At 38.4% G+C, this 20,039-nt stretch overlaps 1 protein-coding gene across 2 annotated transcripts in view; it reads left to right on the top strand.

Annotated features, from left to right (window-relative positions):
- The window catches only part of LOC122072667, a 69,983-nt gene that overhangs the window by 11,950 nt on the left and 37,994 nt on the right, over positions 1–20,039 (top strand). For both annotated transcript variants that reach the window (XM_042637049.1, XM_042637048.1), the window contains exons 7-16: positions 1,531–1,650; positions 6,123–6,381; positions 6,485–6,979; positions 7,046–7,231; positions 7,349–7,645; positions 8,170–8,814; positions 13,822–14,221; positions 14,345–14,487; positions 14,883–15,053; positions 19,336–19,548. In XM_042637049.1, the coding sequence (XP_042492983.1) occupies positions 1,531–1,650; positions 6,123–6,381; positions 6,485–6,979; positions 7,046–7,231; positions 7,349–7,645; positions 8,170–8,814; positions 13,822–14,221; positions 14,345–14,487; positions 14,883–15,053; positions 19,336–19,548 (2,929 nt within the window). The remainder of the gene's footprint in view (positions 1–1,530; positions 1,651–6,122; positions 6,382–6,484; positions 6,980–7,045; positions 7,232–7,348; positions 7,646–8,169; positions 8,815–13,821; positions 14,222–14,344; positions 14,488–14,882; positions 15,054–19,335; positions 19,549–20,039) is intronic.

The following is a 20,039-nucleotide window of genomic DNA, read 5'->3' as shown; positions in this document are numbered from 1 at the left end:
GAATTTTACCCAACGGTGCAATGACCATTCTCCTCCAAGAGAGAGTCAAATGCAGCATGGAAAAACAGAAGGGGAAACCAGCCCATGCATTTGCATACTGGAATGATGTAGGCAGTATGGATTTAAATATCGGGGTCAGAATCTGTATCATTCCCAGGCTATACCAATCCTGATCGGTTTTGATTGATTCAATGAGGAAATTCCTGGTATTGTTGGTGGATAGACTGACAGTTATGGATGGGATGGGTCCCAGCTGATAAAGATCCAAAAGGGACAAAGTTGATTGGTACTGGCCAGTCCACAGAACCATGGTTTGCCGGAGTGGCAGTCAAGCCAAGCTTGGGTAAACGGTTGTCACATCTTTGGTAGCACCAGCGAACATGCAGAGGCAGGATTCCCCAATTCCTATTCATATGTCAAAGTTTAGTTTGGAAGGATTTTTGCCACCCAAAAAAAAAAGGGGGGGGGATAGACTGACAATTATGGATGGGTTGTCACATCTTTGGTAACACTTTTGTCTAATGTTTGACCGAAAAAGTCAATATATGCAGTACTGCAGATACAAAGGGAAGAGTTGTTATGGGGCCATGCGATTGAGTTGGGGCATTAAGTTAGCACATAGTCTTCGACGTGGCTCAAATCTAGCTTTCAGGATTCCTATATGGATATGAATAGAATTTTTGAGATCTAGGTCTCAGTACTATCGACGTGGGTAAAAAAAGGTTGGCTTGACATTTGGCTAATGCACAATTGAATTGGGTAGAAGGGGGAGAAAATTTTTTGGACTGGAAGAGGGGAGGGGATGGGATTTGTAAAGCATGAAGCTTAACTGGTGGGTGAGAAAGTACTATTTCAATGTAGGATGAAGAGTAGGGTATGATGTTTTTCCTCTATTGTCCTAGGTTTGATATCCAAAGGGTGGGGGGGGGGATTTGGAGTCTTTATTGCTGTTTGTGAGTTACTGAGTTTTGCCTGTGTCTATTTTCCTCAGTTTATGATCTGATTCTCCTGGGGAGATTTCAATTTTTATTTTGGTGATCTGGGTGTGTAACCCTTTTTTTTAGTTGGCAGGGAGGGATGCCTCTTTTAGTACTTTTGGCGAGTTGTCTCCTTTCTTGGAGTGTTTGTATTCCTTCTGTTTAATGGATTCTTCTTCTTGTTTCCGATAAAAAGGAAAGTCCAACAAGATGATCCTTAGAAGACCTTTATCTGGCATGCACAGTTGCAACATAACCCATTGAAAGTCAAGGAACAATTGTCTTGTTTGTCCATGCCCTTTGGTATGAGTCAACATCCCTAATGTTATGCTTTTCCTCCTTTGCAAGGTTCTTTATGCTTATAGAAGTCCTGTAGGCCATATTGTTTTCCTGTATCTTATACAGACTGATTGGCTTATTGGGTTAAGTAGGAAATGCTTGGCTTGTTGTAATATTCTATTCTTGATGATGATAGATGTTGATATATTAACTCTCTTCTTCTTCTTCTTCTTTCTTTCTTTCTTTCCATTTTTTTTTTTTTTTAATGAAACAGATCTTTGGAAATGCTTGTGGATCTTAATCTGGCAGAAGAAGGTGTCTTGAGGTTGCTTTTCACTGCTGTTTATCAAATCTGTAAAGTTGGTAGCGATAGTGAGGTTGCTTTTGCGTCAAGGTAAGACTTCCATATTGAGTTTTTTCACTTCTCTTAATCTTTCTTCTTCTTCTTCTTCTTCCTTTTTTTTTTTTTTTTTGGATCCCTTATGAAGAAGGAAAACATTAATGTTAACTATAGAAGAGGAAAAAAGCATTTTTTCAAGGGAGAAACTGCACATGATAAACAATATATATATATATATATTCATTAATAATCTGCCAAAATAGTAGTATCCCGGTAGCTTTCAAATTCCACAATATTTTGAATCTTTGACTACTTCAAAATGGCAACGCCAAGGGGGTAGCGGAGTTGACAAGGGACCTTCGCCTTGGGAAGCGTGTGGTTATGAGCTTAACTCCTCTTACCTCCTTGGGACCACTCATATAGGGGTGTTTAGTGCTCTTCACTGCTTTCGGTGAAAGTTGAATGGTTCTCATTCAACTACGGAATGACCGGGTCCATGCAGTTGTGGGGTCAGAGATGGGCCTGCGGGACTAGTCATGCCAAAGGCCTGGACAACCATCGTAAAAAGGAAAAAAGAAAAAAAGAAAAAGAAAAAAGGAAAAAACATCTGCTTTAAAATGGAAGTCTAATCAAATATAAAGGATCTAACTTCTTTTCTTTGTTGGGGGTGAACATTCTTATTATAAATTAACATTTTTTTTTTCCGAGAAGTCTTGATCATAGTTGTAATGGCATCTACATGAACAAAGGCGGTCAAGGGAGGTGAAAAACTAAGGAGACACCAAGAAGGCACCTAAGCAACCAAGGCAACCATCCAGAAAAAGCCACCTAGACGCCTAGGCAATGCCTTGACAACTATACTCTTGATCAAAATCATATTTCATGCCTTTAGAGGGTATGCCAAGCTCAATTTTTTTTTTTTTTTTTTGGGGTGGGGGTGTAGGAGAAGCAAGTATAGATTCAAGTGGTATAAAGGTATTTCAATACTTGTCGTATGAAACACATAAGATTTCTGCTAGAATTCTAGAAAGATACTAGAAAGATATAGGATGAGACCAAACAGGCCCTAACCCTGAAGGTGATGGGCTCAAATACAGTTGCTTCTGTTGTCAAGTAACATACATGGCAATAACTTTCAAGGTTCGGCAATCCAGAAAATCCAGAACTATGTAAACGTTAGTCAATCTGAACCAGGGCTTCAATACATAGTGGAATCACATGAAATTTTGCAGTGCAAGAATACTTTTGAAGACAAATAGAAAATTTTTAAAACTAGGGAGATTTAACCCTTGAATCATCGAAATTGTTCAAAATTCGAAGTCCTCTTACAGTACCATCCAGTAAACATTGGCTAAGTAAAATGTGGATAAAAAAGATGTCCATCTTGTCTGAAACTTTAGGATACAGTGGTGCCCTCATAAAGACTTCGGTCTACCTTTGAGCCAAGCCTGAGAAGGGGGAAGGGGGAAGGGGGAAGGGGGAAGGGGGAGGGGAGGTAGGATGAACCCTAGGTTCAGGCTAAACACCTCCCTTTCAAAATCCCAAACACCCAAATCAACAAGTCAACATAAGTCAACCTTCTCAGATGAAGGCCAAACTCTAGCAATCGTTCAAATATAAATGGAATAGTTGATCTTTAGAATACAGCAATGATCTAAAATTCAGATTAAAACTAGTTAGAGAATATCAAAATCTGAAACAGAGACTCAGGAAATAGGAGATTTGTAATTACTCAAAATTAATGAGTCAGATCCAGTTCAAAGTCTGGTCGAGTTCCCTTCTTGGCTGGCTAAATCAAACCTGAAAATATAAATCAGATCCAAGTGTTAGATTAGAAGTAATTTGGGAAACTTCAGGTCTGGACTTAAACAGGACAGAATTATGGAGAAACTTAATAGCGTTGGATCAGAGAATCTGATCAACTGCAAATCCTGGTAGAAGGTCTCTCTTTGGAAGACCTTGAATGCCTCTTAAGTCTTAACCTAATCTGATTGGCAGATCCAACTCAAATGGGGTTCAATTCAGACTGAAAACAAGCTCTAAAGCAGAGCTGCTGCAGGATATAAATAGAAACTTATCAAGAATCAACTAAGATTCAGCAAGTACAGAATGATAGGATTAACAGTAGATTGATGAAGGATAAATTAACATAAATCAAAGAGTAAACCACAGCACAGCAATATTGATTGAGAGGGGTTCAAACAATACCTTGGTTGCAGAATAAAAAGAGAGCTCCCACCAACAGGATCAGAATCTCACTGTCCAAGGCCTCGCACCATGACTGAATCGCACAACGGTTATGAAGAAAACTTCAACTTTATTTCATCGAAATCGTATTTGTGCCAATAGTTCTTACAAGCTATTTAAAGAGAGAACTAAGAACAGCCTTAATCTGACTAGGGAAATAAATTCCTATTGCTAATAGCAAGCATAACATAAATCGGAATCTTACTCCTAGAAGGAAAGATCCCACATGCAGGTGAGTGTTCCACCCTAATTTAACAACTTAAATACAACTAAACTATTGAAAGAAATCCCGTTTTCCTGCCTTCTACTCATATTTTAGGCCCATTAAAATGGCCCATTACAATGGAAACACATGGGATCAAAGGCCCAACACATACATAACAACCCAAGGCTTATTTATAATAAAGTAAGCCCATTTATGTGAGTTATTTGCACCAAAACCCATGTACAAGCCAATAAGTCTAGGTGGGTCTATGGCATAATGCTATTGAACTGATGCAATTTAGTGTTTTGAAAATCAGCCAACTTTAGAATTTCGCCAGAAATCAACCAAGCATCCAGAAGTCATGAAATTTTAGAGTTAAATAGTAGACTTACAGATCAGTTAATTTCAAAATTTTAGCCCTAACAACAAATCCTTGTATGCTTTCTCAGGATGATAGGAGGAAGTAGAGACTAGGACCTCGTTTTAATGACTTGAATGGATGTAAGTTCAGCAAGGTCTGAAATTGGGGTTTTAGGCTATTTCTCCTCTGCCGGAACCAAAATTTCCAAATTTGGGTAGTTTTGGGGAAATTTCAAACATTGCACTTTATATGTTGATAGTCAGTTCATTCCGGTTTCTTATGAAACCAAAACATTTTGGTAATTTCAGAAAAAATTCTGAACATAAAACTTCGAAAACCCAGTTGCACATATGAAAACCATAGATTTCTTGTCTCCTTAGATGGATTAGTGTTCCCCAGTGGAATTCTGCACCAATGAAGTCAAATAAAAGTGATTGAAAGTTGAAACATTCATTTTTTAATGCCTAAGATGGAAGAGCCTTCCAAACATGCAACACAACAGTAACAGTAGTCACGATCTTATTAACAGAAGCAATACTGATGAAAAATAATAATAATAAAAAAAAAATCCTCAGAAAACTTTAGAAAGTGCTATTCATTGATCCAAGTAAAAATATCTAGGAGGAACTGGTTGAAAAACACTTTCGCCTAAACTAAAACCATTCACCTGCTCAGTTTCTACACTAATTAATAAAATACGCCCGACTTAAAAATAGATGGAAAAAAAAAAACTCGTCCCTTTTCAAAAAATTCTGAAGATCCCTCCAAGATTTTAACAATCACGTCCTTGAGATTGATGCACTACTTTTTCGCCTCCCTTCTCTAGATCTTCTTATTTTACTCTTTCTCGGCATATGGATATCTTGCCCTTTTGACCATAGAAAAAAATATATGACTGAAAATCCTTTTCTACCACTTTTCCGAGGTTCAAACAAGATCCGGTTTTCAAACAATAGAACTTTGAACCTCTGGAACTATTAGAATATAGAAACTGGCCTCCTCGAAGTTGTATCGAATTCTCCCACATCAGAAGAATTTCCAGAAGGGACAACTTCTTTAACTCTTCCTGGTGATTTAGATGACCTGTATTGTGCTATGAAAAAACATGCAAGAGGGAAAGAGGCATTCCTTTAGGATGCAGTAGTTTTTATATAGACAGAAAGGGAATGAAAGTATAAAATTTACACTTTTCAAGAATATATACTCTGTAATTGACTCTAAAATCGAAATCTTCCTGCAAAATGCTCATTACCTCCTAAGCACTCTTTCAATTTACCACCAAAGCCCAAGCACCCTGGGGCCTGGACTGCTAGATAATGCTGTTTAGCTCACAACTTTGACATTGAGGAAAACTGAGATGCTAAATGCAATTAGGCTGCCACACCTTCCCTTCCTCTCGTTGTTAGAAAGCTTCTAACGTGTCTCTTCTGTCTCCTTGTGGTAACCTTGACCAGAATGTTGTGCTTCATTCCCTAATTTAGTGGTCTAAGTATGTTGTCTCCCTCATAAGCTTGTGCAATGGTTCTGTTGTTCTCCCATGATTAGAACATGACAGTTTGACCCCCTACTTACACTTCTCCCATGATAAGCTTCTATCTCCTTGTGCTAAGCTTCACCTGAATGTTCTCACAAATGAAGGGTCTTCAATTCAATTTTGGCATGCTTTCTATGTTCTTCTATTACATATTTCTCATGCTTAGATTATCTTTGCAGGCTTTTGGCATTGGCCACCTGCTTTGCAACCAAAATGCTCCGGAAATATGGGTTAGCACAGAATAAGAAAGAGACACTTATTTTTCAGGGCATTAAGGATCCCAGCATTGGAGCCGCCTGGCCGGTTTTACCACATAAAGAAATAACTGTCATGGGGACTTTGAGAAGACGGCTGCATGAGATGGCTTACTTACTGAAGATCATTCGAAATCTGTGGTCTCGACTAAGTGTGCGATGCAGAAGACCAGGTCAAGGACTGGTATGGTGTTGAATGATTTTACTAATCCTGATTATAGACTATTCTTGAAGTTTTCTTTAGAACAGAAGTGATTAAATATGTGTTTCTTCTGTAACTGTTGCAGTTGGATTGTGGGGATGCATCTCATCTGGAGGCAACAGATTTAACCCATGATGACTCTTGTCTTCCAGTTCTTGCGTTAGATGCTGTTCCATCAGAAGTTCCGAAGCAAAGTGAATTGACTGTTCATTCATCTGATTTTACCTTGGATAATGCTGAAAAGCTTGCTTTGATACCCATGGAATCCTTGGATTCCTCAATGCAAGTAGATTCCGAGAATCTGGATGATTTATCTGTTGTTGTGTCACAAACTGGGTTTCGAAGGAAGAGAATGCTTCCCTTGGAAAATCCCAAGGATATGATTGCTCGTTGGGAGGTAGAAAACCTGGACTTGAAAACTGTGGTCAGGGATGCCCTGCAATCTGGTCGTCTCCCTCTAGCAGTTCTTCAAGTACACCTTCAACGGTCAAGAGTTATGGACACTGACGAAGAGCATCATGATACTTTTGCTGAAATCCGTGGAGTTGGGAGAGCTATTTCTTATGACCTGTTCTTAAAGGTATCATATTCCTTACTTGATCCTGAGTTTGTTTTTAGTTCTGCACTAATAATATGTCATGAATAGGGGGAAACTGGACTCGCTGTAGCAACACTGCAGAGACTTGGGGAGGACATTGAAATCAGCCTCAGGCAACTGTTATATGGTACAGTGAGGAGATCTCTTCGTGTGCAAATTGCAGAGGAGATGAAAAGACATGGATACTTGGCTCCACATGAATGGAAGATGTTGGAAAGAATTGCACTTATAGAGGTTCACATTGTGTAATTTCTGTGGATTTTATATTGTTCTTTCTTCTACTTATTACTTGCCTTTGTCTTCTCAATGGTATGTGTTCATTGAGATAATAAAAGGTCTTCTTTTGAACAGAGGCTGTACCCAAGCAGTAGTTTCTGGAGAACTTGTATTGGCCGGCAGAAGGAATTCCAAAGATCTGCTTCCAGTTTAAATTCTCCCGATGGAATTAAGCTGCAGTTGGCATCTTCTAATTCATTCAACAACTATATCATTGAGTGTGGGGAGATTGACGGAGTCGTGACAGGTTCCTGGACAAATATTGATAAGACATCAGATTCCTTGGTTCGTGAGGAAGAAAATACTGATGCTGGATACTGGGCCGCTGCCGCTGTCTGGTCTGATGCCTGGGATCAGAGAACCATTGATCGCGTAAGTCTGTTCTCATCTCTTACCTTTGCATTATGTAAAATCTTGTAATTTCAACTTCTTTAAATTCTGATTTGGGATTGATGGCTGAGCAGAAATGACCACTTTTGATGATGGCGTTTCTGTCTGCACTTAGTAGTAGTTTTTCTTGGCATTTTTGCTGCTGAAATTAAATTAAATTTTACAGTGGATGCGCGAGTTCTTACCAGTGTTTATGAAAATCAGAAAAAAAATGTGTCTCCTTCAGATTGAAATGTTGAAAGTGGGTATTGAGTCCTTAGTCCTAAAACATGAATGATCATGATCTATAGAGCTTTTCAAGCTGTGGTAGTTTAATTTCAGAATCTCACTGTAGTTGATCATATATCCAAAATAATTTCTACATTTGAAGTGTAATTTGTTGTACTATTTCAGCCTTTTAAAGTTACATAGCAAGGACTAAATGTTCTATTTATTTTTCGTGCATGGTTTATTTCTTTGGAAACACAGAAGGTTTTTAATTCCTACTTTAATTCTCTTGGTTGCAGATAGTGCTGGATCAGCCCTTTGTAACGGGTGTTCATGTACTATGGGAATCAGAGCTTGAGTATCACATATGTCACAACAACTGGGAGGAGATCTCCAGGCTCCTGGAAATGATTCCTACATATTTATTATCAAAAGGAAGTATCCATGTGAACTTAGATGGTTTACATTCTGCTGCTCCCCTTCGATGCAATGGGGATTTACCTGATTATGAGAAATACATCTATTCCGCTGAAGAATTGGATTCTGTATGCATTAATGTGCCAAATGTCAAAATTTTCAGGTTTCCAGCTAGTAATATGTGCTCCATCTGGTTAAAAATGCTTATGGAGAAGGAGCTTGCCAAGAAATTTATTTTCTTGAAGGAATACTGGGGTGGCACAGAAGAGATTATGTCACTTCTGGCTTGTGCAGGATTCATTATCAACAGATCAAAAGTTCCCTTACGAAATGAGTCTGTTGAGAGTTTATCAGATCTTGGTTTCTCAAATACGGGTGAAGTTCATGGAGATACTGTACAAGCCTTGCATAAACTTGTCATACATCATTGTGTGCAACATGACTTACCAAACCTTCTAGACCTTTACCTTGATCATCAGAAATTGGCTCTAGATAATGATTCTCTTTCTTCATTGCAGGAAGCTGCAGTAAGTTTTCTTGAATTCAGTGAATATTGCAACTTTTTAAATGAGATTTTCCATCTGTCTATTTATGTTAGTTATTGGGATGTGAGATTGTTTCAAGTGCTAACTTGGTGGGGTCAGGGTTCCAAAAGAAAGGCATTTCCTACCTAATCAAATCAAGGATATATTTTTCTAATTTGGCTATGATCACACCCTTTATAATTTGGCTATGATCACACCCTTTATAATTTGGTTTGGAGTGACGTAAGCATTGGTGTCAGAAACCCGCACAACAACAGTATCACAAACTAATGAAAAATTCCAGATTCAAGGAGAAATCCAATATAAACAGGTCAACAAGTTGGATGGACACTAATTTCTGGTTGAAGGCTAGATCTGTAGGGTGTAATAAAATACTGAGATCTCAAAGCAATCCAACGGCTGGATGCTGTGATATAACAGATTCCTACTGAGACTAGGAAACATCAGAACGGCAATCAACAGTCAATAGTCAATCCAAGAAGAATAACAACAGCAGATAATCCGGCGATATAAACTAAAATAAAAACATAATAACAGGAATCCAATGGAATATGTTGTTGAAAATCAAAGCTCAAAATAGAAATGATGAGAATGAGACAACCCAGCCGAAAACTTACAAAAGGAGAAATCAAAAATAAAGGATGCCAGAATTCCTAGTCTTCTGGAAGCTGGGTTAAGGTTGTTGCTTGTTCCTGTTTAGGAGATTGTTTTGGATACCAGTCCAAGTCCAAGCAAAGAAGGGTCTAAAGGAATTAATGCATGTCTGGGGAACCTGAGAAGCATTAACTAGTTAGTTAAAGATGTTACCGAAAGTTCTGCTTGTTTTAGTCAAGAAGTCAGTTTCATTGATGGTTGTGTTAGTCATTGAACATGTACAATTCATTAAGCAGTCATAGAGTGTAGAACTAGGTGTGAAAGTAATGGATATCTAATTACCTAAAGGCTTGGATTAGAATAACCAGCAGGTCAATCAATAACCCTCAAATAGGTCAATAATTAGCAACCTGGTCAAAGGGGTTCAGAACAGGTTCCAATCCTAGTTGACAGGCCAAGCAAGCATATGGAATGACTTGGCAAAAGTAGAAGCTAAACTATGGTCAGATTTAAAAATATCAATAGGTAATCAAAATAGTGTGGTACTAAAACAGAAACTTCAGATTTAGTAACTACAGAAAATCAGAAACTAAATCAAAGAATAGTAAGTGAAGTAGTGAACCAAAATAGTAAAAAACGATTATTGTAGAAACAAGGTTGAACAGAATTAGCAAGCAAACTGGTACTTAGACACTAGTAGAAATTGGAAAGTAATGGTAGAAACAAGGCTGTAATAGCATCAAGGAATAGGCAGTGGTCTGCCAATATACCTTGTTACATCTTTCCATAGGCAGTGGTAATAAGTTTTTTATTCTTAAAAAAAGGGTGGGGGGGGGGGTGGAAAGAAACTAACACTAATCTCAGATAGTACTCAAATCCCTCATATTTAGGTTTATAGAATTGGCCCATTACAATGGTAAACCCAAAAATACCAAGTCCATGCATATAACCCATTGGACACTCAATTAAAATATTGGTCTAGTCCAATGGCTTGGTTTGCAGCTGGTGTTCTTGTTCTTCTGAACTGGATCAGAAAGTCCCAATGAGTGTAGAACCCTCCCGGCCACTCTATAAAAGGGACTGCCTGTAAGCATTTTGGAGCATGTTGAATGAAAGATTTCTCTTGTTGCTGCTGCTAATCCTAGTACTTGAAGCTGCCTATTCCAACAATACTGGATCAGACCCTGAACCAAAACCTGTCCAAGGAGGTGGACTCCTCCCAATCTCATTTCTCACCCATTTCATATCCCACCCACTTTTAATCCCCATATTACCACCTAAACACTCTACCCATCAATGCAGTCCTAATATTTTTCACCTATATTAGGTGCTGCTTGGCCCGAGTTACATGAAAGTTCAAAAATTAGAAAGTAGGGTTCAATTAGGAAAATGAGAAAACAGAATCATAATTGGATTTTGAAAACAGCAGTTGTCAGAAAACTCCTTCCGATTGTCAATTCTGAAACCAGAATTACAATCAGACCTCAGATCTGAAAGATCTCAACAAATCCTGGTTCGAATTGGAAACTGTAATTGCATGCAAGATTATTAAATCAGATAAGATACGAATAACAAAATGTCAGATTCAATAGTACCACTTGATAATCAGTTAAAAAAACTCTAGAAACTGGAGATGATGCGCAAGACTTACTTGGGAAAAGAAGAAGAAGAAGAAAAGGACGGGATATGATATTGGAATCACCACCAACAACCTACCGAGTCACCACAGTAAGGGTTGGAACTGAAGCACCACAAAGCCAATGGCGAAGCCAAACTCATAACTCAAATTCGTGTAGCAAGGTTGTGGCTCCTTACAAACTTATATAGGAAGGGTCTAAATCAATCCTGAACTGATTAGGTAACTTAAGCTAACTAAGAAAATGAAATAAAGGAAAGAAAATAGAATAAGGCTGGACTCTTAGAGACCTATTCTGGCCTTACTAAAACATGTAATAACTAATAAATAAAGAAACCGGACTCCTTAAGGAGACGAGCTAATAAAGTAAATCCTGTATTCAAAATTAAAATTGTAATTTGGGCTTATAAGAGGGCTTATTACATTGATAAACCCAAAAAGAAAAAGCCCAAGGCAACCGTGGGCCAAAATAAGGTCTTCCAAGAGTCCCAATTGGACCAATTGGACAATTTTAACTACATCTCTATGTTATTTAACCTTGACTTTTTTTTTGGGGGGGGGGTGTGTGGGGGTTGGGGGCAAGGAAACTTTAATGGAAAAGGTAATATTCAAATAGGATTTCCAAGTTGAGATTAAAGAAATAATACTTAGGCTCAAGTTTTGGGTTGGAAATAAGAAGGAAAAAGTTCAAAAACTAAAAGAATCTTGTCCAAGAAAGGTAGGAACACCATGAATCTTAAAATCCGAACTGACAACTTCAAGAACGGGACAGAGTTCACCAAAAACCAGTTCTGATAAGAAGGAATATATTACATAACAGTAGCAAGAGCAAGAAAGATGGCTAACACAGCCGAGGAAAAGTTTTCTCACAATAAAGGACGCCTCATTCACTCAATAATCAACTATTTGTTTCCATTGCAGTGGATGCACCCACAGTCTGCTTATGTGGATTTTGTTTAATTCCTATTTCTAGTAGGACTGGAGAAACAACTATCGAGAGTCTAGACAATTTATTCTCAAACAAACCACAACTCATCATATGACTATTAAAAAATGTTAGCAACTTTGATGAGCATTTTTAGTGGAACAACAGAATTTTATTAGGCTAGAAGTCTAAAAAGGATGGATGAATAAGTGTACAAAAGAACATATATAAGCTAGCCCAATTTAGGGTCCATCAGTCCATGGACAAGACAAAATAAAAAACAAAGTTTGCACCCACTTCATACAATTTGATGTGGTCCTATGTGCATTTGATATCTTTGCTCGTAAAAGAGAAATAACTTAAAATTAACTCTCAACTCAGAACTCCGAATCAAACTAAAATTCTAAGTATGATTACTAAAAATGAATTTCTGAAAGTGATAATTCTGTTGCAGTCTGATACCCTGTCACTACATTGGCTTTAACTTTCTCAAACAACTCCAAATTTGAAATCTTGGTCTTGTTCAAAATGTAAATAACCTTTCAAATGGCACTAAAGTGAAAGTTAGTGAGTTGATTTGTTTCCCTTACAAACATTACTGCAAAGTATGTGATGGAAATGCTCTATAAGATAAATTCATATGAGAACCTCTTCTTAGTTGGATGTGGACTTTCTAGAAGAAGAAACACCATAATTGGAAGGAACTGCATAGTTGTCAAACCGCTAGGCAACCCTAGTGTTGGAGAGGGATAAACAACTAAGGCGACGCCAACAAGGTGCCTAGGCGGCACCTTGCTACTATTTGGAAGGCATAATGGCTCCCACTTCATATTTATCGTCTTTTTCTGTTTTCTTATTTTCTCTATAGATCTTCTATGCTGTGTTTAAACTGTTCAGGATCATTGATCTTTCATCCTATGCTCAGAATACATGAATCCTGATGTACTAATATGTGAAATTTACATTCTTTGATCAAATTGTGGGCATCTTTTTCTTGGCACATGCCTTGGACCCATCACCTCCCATAGTTTTTAAAGCACCAAGGTGAGCCATGGCTGTGGCCAGGTGCTTTGTCGCCTTGAGTCTTGGGTTTATTCATTATAACTTGCTAATGCCATATTGTATTTATATCTTACTGAATCGTAATACGGAGACAGTTGTAAATCACAATAGGAGTAGAGACCGTAGGGAGAGGTGAAGAAGAGAAGAGAGAGTTTCAGAAGAATGGGTTGTAGTGAGTTATAATCTCACTTTAGCCAGTTTTACTAAAGAGTTTTAACTGAAGTACCAGATATACCCTTACAAACTTCAAGTAATCCCCCATAAGGCAACCTTACATCTCTCTCCCAAAATACCCTTATTCTAATAGACAATAGCATCAAAGGCGATGATAATTTTAAAAAATAGATAAATAAAATGAAAAGAATACATTAGTTGACGAATTGCCTTGTCTAAGTCAAAACCCTCAACGAGGTGCAAAGGTAATGCCGTCCCACCTAGGGAAGCACCATATTCACCAAAATAAAGTGGACCTCATGCCTTGCATTCATCCCAGCCCGCCTTTTTGCCTTAGTGACACCTTGACAACTCTGTCATCATCACATTTATGGTTCTGGCTAGTTCGGGACGGATGAGGGACAATGGCCACTTCACTTCTCTTTTCCCTTGATTTCTAATTAGTGATTTTTGGGAGTATTGGGAGTTGAATATATTGAATAATCTCTGATGTTTACTATTCATTGACATATATGGTGATGATTAAATTATTTCCACTTCTTTTTTTTTTTTTTTTTGAGTGCTTTTGATGTGTTTGTTCTTCATTGATTCATTCCAGGGGGATTGTCAATGGGCAAAATGGTTGCTCTTATCTAGGATTAAAGGACGTGAATATGATGCATCTTTCTCTAATGCCCGTTCTATTCTATCAAACAATGTAGTATCTGGTAGCAATCTCAGTGTTCTTGAGATTGATGAAATTGTACGTACTGTTGACGACATGGCAGAAGGAGGAGGGGAAATGGCTGCTTTAGCGACACTTATTTATGCTCCTGCCCCAGTTCAACATTGTCTGAGCAGTGGAAGTGTAAATAGGCATTGCTGCTCCTCAGCCCAGTGTACATTGGAGAATTTGAGACCTGCTCTACAACGCTTTCCCACACTGTGGCGAACTCTTGTTGCTGCATGCTTTGGACAGGATGCAGATGGCAGCTCCTTGGTTCCCAACACAAAGAATGGTTTAGCTCTTTATCTTTTACAAGCTTCTTTTTCAGTTTCATTAGCAAGAAAAATAAAATTAGTATCATTGTTGATTATTTGGCATTACTTTCCATTTCTGATTATGATATTCCAATTTACAGTATTTGGCAGCTCAGCCTTGTTGGACTTTTTGAATTGGCGGGAGACCATATTTTCTTCTAGTGGGCATGATACTTCACTGCTACAAATGCTTCCTTGCTGGTTCTCAAAGGGTATACGGAGATTGATTCAGCTTTTTGTCCAGGTTATTTTGTGCTTCTTCATAATCTGTATTTCTGGCATGTTTTTGTATCTTTGTATTTGTTCTCCTAGTTTAGTCAATGAAGGTCCAATGTAGTTAAGGAACTCATTTAATTGCGTGGGCTATTGAAGCTTTAGAACAATTGGAAATCCTAGGAAAGCAACCAAGAATTTAAAATTTAGTATGGGAGTTTGGTTGGGCTGCACGTATTACAATCCAGACTGGCTGGTCCAACCTAATCCTGCCCAATATTTGGCCAACACTGAGTATCAGCAAGTGTCGGATGGATTGGTGTTGGCTGATCTTGATCATTCATGCAATCTGATCCCGAGTCTTGGAACCTTTAAAGTAATCTCTAATTTTGGTACTAATGGTTTGTTTTGTCCTTTAATGTGTAGGGCCCTCTTGGGTGGCAATCACTTACAGGTTCACCTGCTGGAGAATCTATATTGCATAGAGACACTGGTTTTTTCGTTAGTGCACATGAAAGTGCTGAGGTCAGTGCCATTTCCTGGGAAGCAGCTATCGAAAAAAATGTTGAAGAGGAACTATATGCTTCTTCCTTGGAGGTAAGTCTTGTTTATTCCCCCTCCCTGCACCCCCCTGTCAGTAAACTTCATTTGGTTTTTTGAGTCTGCTATAACTCTAGGGTTTCACTTTCAAGGCAAAAGGGAAGATAATAGGCATAGAAATGCAGATTTCCCCATTCCATACCCCATAAGAGCAGAAAATCAATTGTAAATATGTTCTTAATGTTGATGTATACATTTATGCTGCCCTACCCTAAAACTTTGAGCTTTTAGATTAAGCGGTAGCGAGCATGGTATCAAAGAAGGACGGTCAAGTGCTTGAAACCTGGAAAGTGCCAAAGGGAGTTTTCACTTTTCCCCCTCTTATTTTTCCTTGGTGTCAAGATGGCGTGCATGTGTGGGGGAGTATTGATGTATTCATTTACACTGCCCTTCCCTACAAGTTCGAGGTTTTAGGTGAAATGATAGCGAACACTTAATATACATCATAGTCTCCTCATTGACTTATTGTCACACCCTACTCCTTGAGATACTGGAGAAGTGACTAGGACGCTTACCATCATCCTATAAGACTTAACATGATCTTAGAAGCAGTACCTTACACTCACTATCCACATTAGAATCACTAAATCAGAAGCAGCAGAATGAGAAATTATATAAAACATGATTCTCATACCGGGGAGGACTGAAGTATAATAATTATTACAACAACAAGTTTATCCCCAAATTAATATATCAAGATGTATATTAATATATCTTGGCACCACAGCCTTGGAAATCACACATCGGTCACCCGTGCTTGGTCCGCCTCCGGAAACAATCACATCGTACCGCAGAAGTGGTATTCTGGAAAATCTTGTCAGACCTACCACAATATGTTATCCAAAGCCTAACCCCTTGCTAGCAAGGGGTCGTAGCACAAGGTATTTAATCCTAACCACAATATATATATTTATATATCCTTTCAGAAGGATACAGTTCGTATGGTGAATACGGTACTGGAAATGACCTCGGCAATTTATGAAGTGATTTTATTAATAATTAAGCATACATGATGTTATCAATCAAATACACGTGTATGAAGTGACAAACAACAAATCTATAATGTAAAACACTCCTCAAAAGAAATCAGACCACCCACTCACCTTTTCTGCTGACTTGGTAATATTTAAACTGGAATCAACACCCAAAGATGCCCCGATAGGCCTCACCGAAAGCTCGACTCTTACCTAACAAATAGGTGTAATTTGAGTGTTAATGAAGGTGTCAAAAACCCCCAAACAAGATTCCCTGGAAGACTCCCTAGACAGCTTTGGGAATTGTTAAGCAAGACGCACCAGTAAGTCAATGATCACCAATGGATCATTCACCTTACAAAAATTAAGTTCAGCAGCAATTTCCACCTATAGGTCTTACCAGTGGATGGACCAGGTTTGGGAATTTGTCCACTGGTTGGTCTCACCAGTAGATCCGGTGGTGATTGACCGGTGACAGTCTGAAGATTGTTCTTCAGCTCAATTCCCAACCACCACCTACCTAAAACCATTTTTGGTCTGTAGAGATTGTAGAGGGTTACTTCACCTTTCATTCAAGACTATTGGACCTCATTTCTAATCGTGGAATTAAGAGATTCAACCGAATCTCTGTTCGTAACCTTAAAAAGTGGGTTTTCTACCCAAACCACTTAACCTAAGCTTGATGAGCGTGATTATTGGGTTGGAGGGTATGCATTGGAGTTCTACAAGCACAAGGAGGTATGCCTATTCAAACTCCAAGCTCCAACATTGGGTTTTAACCCAAAACCCAACCAAACACTCACCCTAGGTCATTTTAGTATATGAAAATGAAGAGGGAGAGATGGAGATTGACCACCAACCTTGGTTGAGCAACCGTGGGTAACAACACCAAGTTCCAAGCCTCTCTTTCCCTTCTTCTCCTTTCTTTCCTTTCTTTCTCTCCACCCATGTTTTTAGGTTGTGAACTAAATGAGCGTTAAAGGCTTGCTCCTATATATAGGCACAAGCAACTAAGGCTTGCTTGCCTTAGTCTAGACAAGAACTCAAAACCCATTAACTTCGTTGTTGGACCACTTGGGCCCACCACTTTGGCTCCAAAAGTCATTATTTAAACATTAGTGTTAACAATATAAAATAGAGAGAATGCTTGTGTGTCTTTAACTGATCAACAAGCCCTCTATTTATAATATAGAATCATGATAGTCATGATAGGAGTACAGAATAGAAAACATAATGAAATTACAAGAATACCCCCATCCAACCGCCCCACTCTAAATAGGGTTGGTGGAGGGGGGAAGCCCAAATGTGCCCCTGCGGCGCACTTACTCCTATTCTATCAATTAGAAGTGATGGGTCACACGTAGGAGAATATATCATGACGTATGGCCGCGATACGCCGGGCCCCACAGTCATTAACCTGATCTGGGTGGTACAGATCCACTGGTAGGTCTCACTGGTTGTGGATGATCAACCAATAATTCTGCCGTACTGTTTTAACTCTTCAATACTCTTGCCCCAATCGGGGAGGGGGTTCTCATAGGGGTTTGTGCACATTAGATGAGGTATATCTATATTTACCCAAAAAAAAAAAAAATGAGGTATATCTATCATGCTTGGGTAGAGTAAAGCAATGGATTAGGTTATCCACCACCAAACCTTCGGAGGTCTGAAACCCTTCCAGTTCTCCCTGCAAAATCTGCTCGAGCATGAGGGATCTTCCCATCCCTCCAAACAGTAGACTGAGGCTGTCCACAAGTCACCAGTACTGACACTCTCCGGTGCATCACCTATATTATAAAAGTTCAAATTAGACCAGATGTGGGTATGGGTGTAACACTTATTTTGTTGTTTATCTAATAGAGGCACTTGACGAGATTTCCAATGCCATAATGCATAAGAGCAGAAATTCAATGATAAAATTTGACAAATATGTTCTTTGTATACAACATATTCCAACACTCCCCCTCAAGCTTGTGCATATATATATATTGGCCAATGGTCTCCAGTCTTCTCAAATGGGAGGCAAACATGTCCTAAATTCAGCTTTTTATTAATTAGATGTCTGTCAACTTGGATATGCTTGGTTTCTCATGTTGCATAGGGTTGTGACGTGACCTGTGAGTAATAGTAACAGAATTTTTTTTTGTCACAAAACAAAATTCTTCGATCCCTGGGCAGAAAAATTGAATTCCACCAATTTATCTCATTAATTTCATAAGACATGGATCTGAACACTGCTTACCATTAATCTTGGCTACTACAATCTATCTATATGCCTCCATTTACGAGGTCTATACGAACTAGGGTATGTTATATTTGTATATCTGTTGTTGACATCTACAATTATTGGTGGGTTCACTGGGTTGGTGGCTGGTCTTAGAAACATGCTAGTGCTTGTTCAGGTGTGGACATTTGGCCCAAATTGAAGTCCTGCCTATGGAATCCAGGGTTGACTAGCTCTACCTGACTGCTTGGATGGAAATGGGGTCATAAGATTTTATCTTGTATGGTGTGCAAGCAGTTCCAACTAATTAGTGTTGAGCAATCTTTGTAAAATTTATAGATTTAAGTTGAGAAGATTGATCAATCCGCCTGGATCATGTGCATATTTTAATTGAGGTTCAGGATTAAATACATTTCTGATTGCATTTTATACATGTAAATAAGGTTGAATTGCCTCATAGATATGTAGTTTTGAATTTTTGATTCTTAGATCTTCATTTCTCTAGAAGTTCTCTTTGGGAGTTGTTGTGTACTCTGTATGAGGTCTTAGTGCTAGTTCTTACCATGTTCCATGATTGAAGCTCCTCTGGATGATGCAATCTTCTAGTTACACTTTTAAGTGACTTGAACTTCTATGATTCTGTCCCGGCTTTTGAGTTCCTTTCTTGTCTTGCTTTGTTCCTTGAATCTATTAAGCCATGCTATTTGTGATCGTACAATCAGATCTTTTCTGTATTCCATATTGTTTATTTTCAACCATGAAGCGTAGTTATAATGCTTCAAGACATATTGATTTTTCAAAACTAGGTCATATTTTTTCCTGCACTAGTAATAGGCTCAAGTAGTTATATATTAACCTTTGAAACAGCTCTGCAAACTGTTCCCAACTTGTCCTAGAATCTTAATAACTAATTGAATTTCAGTCAAAATATCATTCTCTCAAAATGTGTGTAGTTACTATCATGCAATCGAAAATCATCTTTCAAGGTGTGAAACATCTATTTGATGGAAAGCGGATTTGAAACACAACCTAAGGTCTGATTACATAATCCCGTCATCTCATTTGGTTTGGTGTCTTGCAGGAGTCTGGATTCGGAGTTGAACACCACTTGCATCGTGGGCGTGCGTTAGCAGCTTTTAACCATCTTCTTGGTCTTCGGGTTCAAGAGCTGAAATCAACGAATGCCCGTCAGGATATATCTGGTGCTTCCATACAAGGACAAACAAATTTCCAATCGGATGTGCAAATGCTCCTTGCACCTTTGACTCAAAGTGAAGAGTCCCTTCTGTCATCTGTATGCTCCTACAATTTCTAGACTTGTACATGCAATTGTTTGGAGCTTGCCTTACAAAAATTGTTACCTATTTTTTTTTTTTATTCTCATGATAGTAATGATTTTAATTTGATCATCTAAATGAAATGAAACTATCTATTTCTTACCCTGTTTACCTGTTACAAATGAAATGGCACTCACATAGATAAGATCATGGGATCCCCATCAGATGGGATCAGCTACCAAACAATTTTATACAGCTGAGTTGAACTGTCTGATGCCAACTAAATAGGGATCAGCCAAGTTTTATTTTTATTTTTGCTTTCAGTATTATTGAAGAAGCATCAAAGTATTTTACAAATGAAAGTAGGAGAGATGATCCAAATTTGAAGAGTCTTTTGGAACGTGAAGTTGTATTCTATGGAAAATGGTTCTCATGCCATATCTGAGACAATGTATACTGAGGGAAAAGAATCTAGGAAGTGTTTTTTTTTTTTTTTGGGGGGGGGGGG

This window comes from Macadamia integrifolia, chromosome 3 (genome assembly GCF_013358625.1).
Source record: "Macadamia integrifolia cultivar HAES 741 chromosome 3, SCU_Mint_v3, whole genome shotgun sequence".
Lineage (NCBI taxonomy): Eukaryota > Viridiplantae > Streptophyta > Magnoliopsida > Proteales > Proteaceae > Macadamia > Macadamia integrifolia.
The sequence above is the reverse complement of the archived record's forward strand: the minus strand, read 5'-3'. Positions and strand labels throughout refer to the sequence as shown.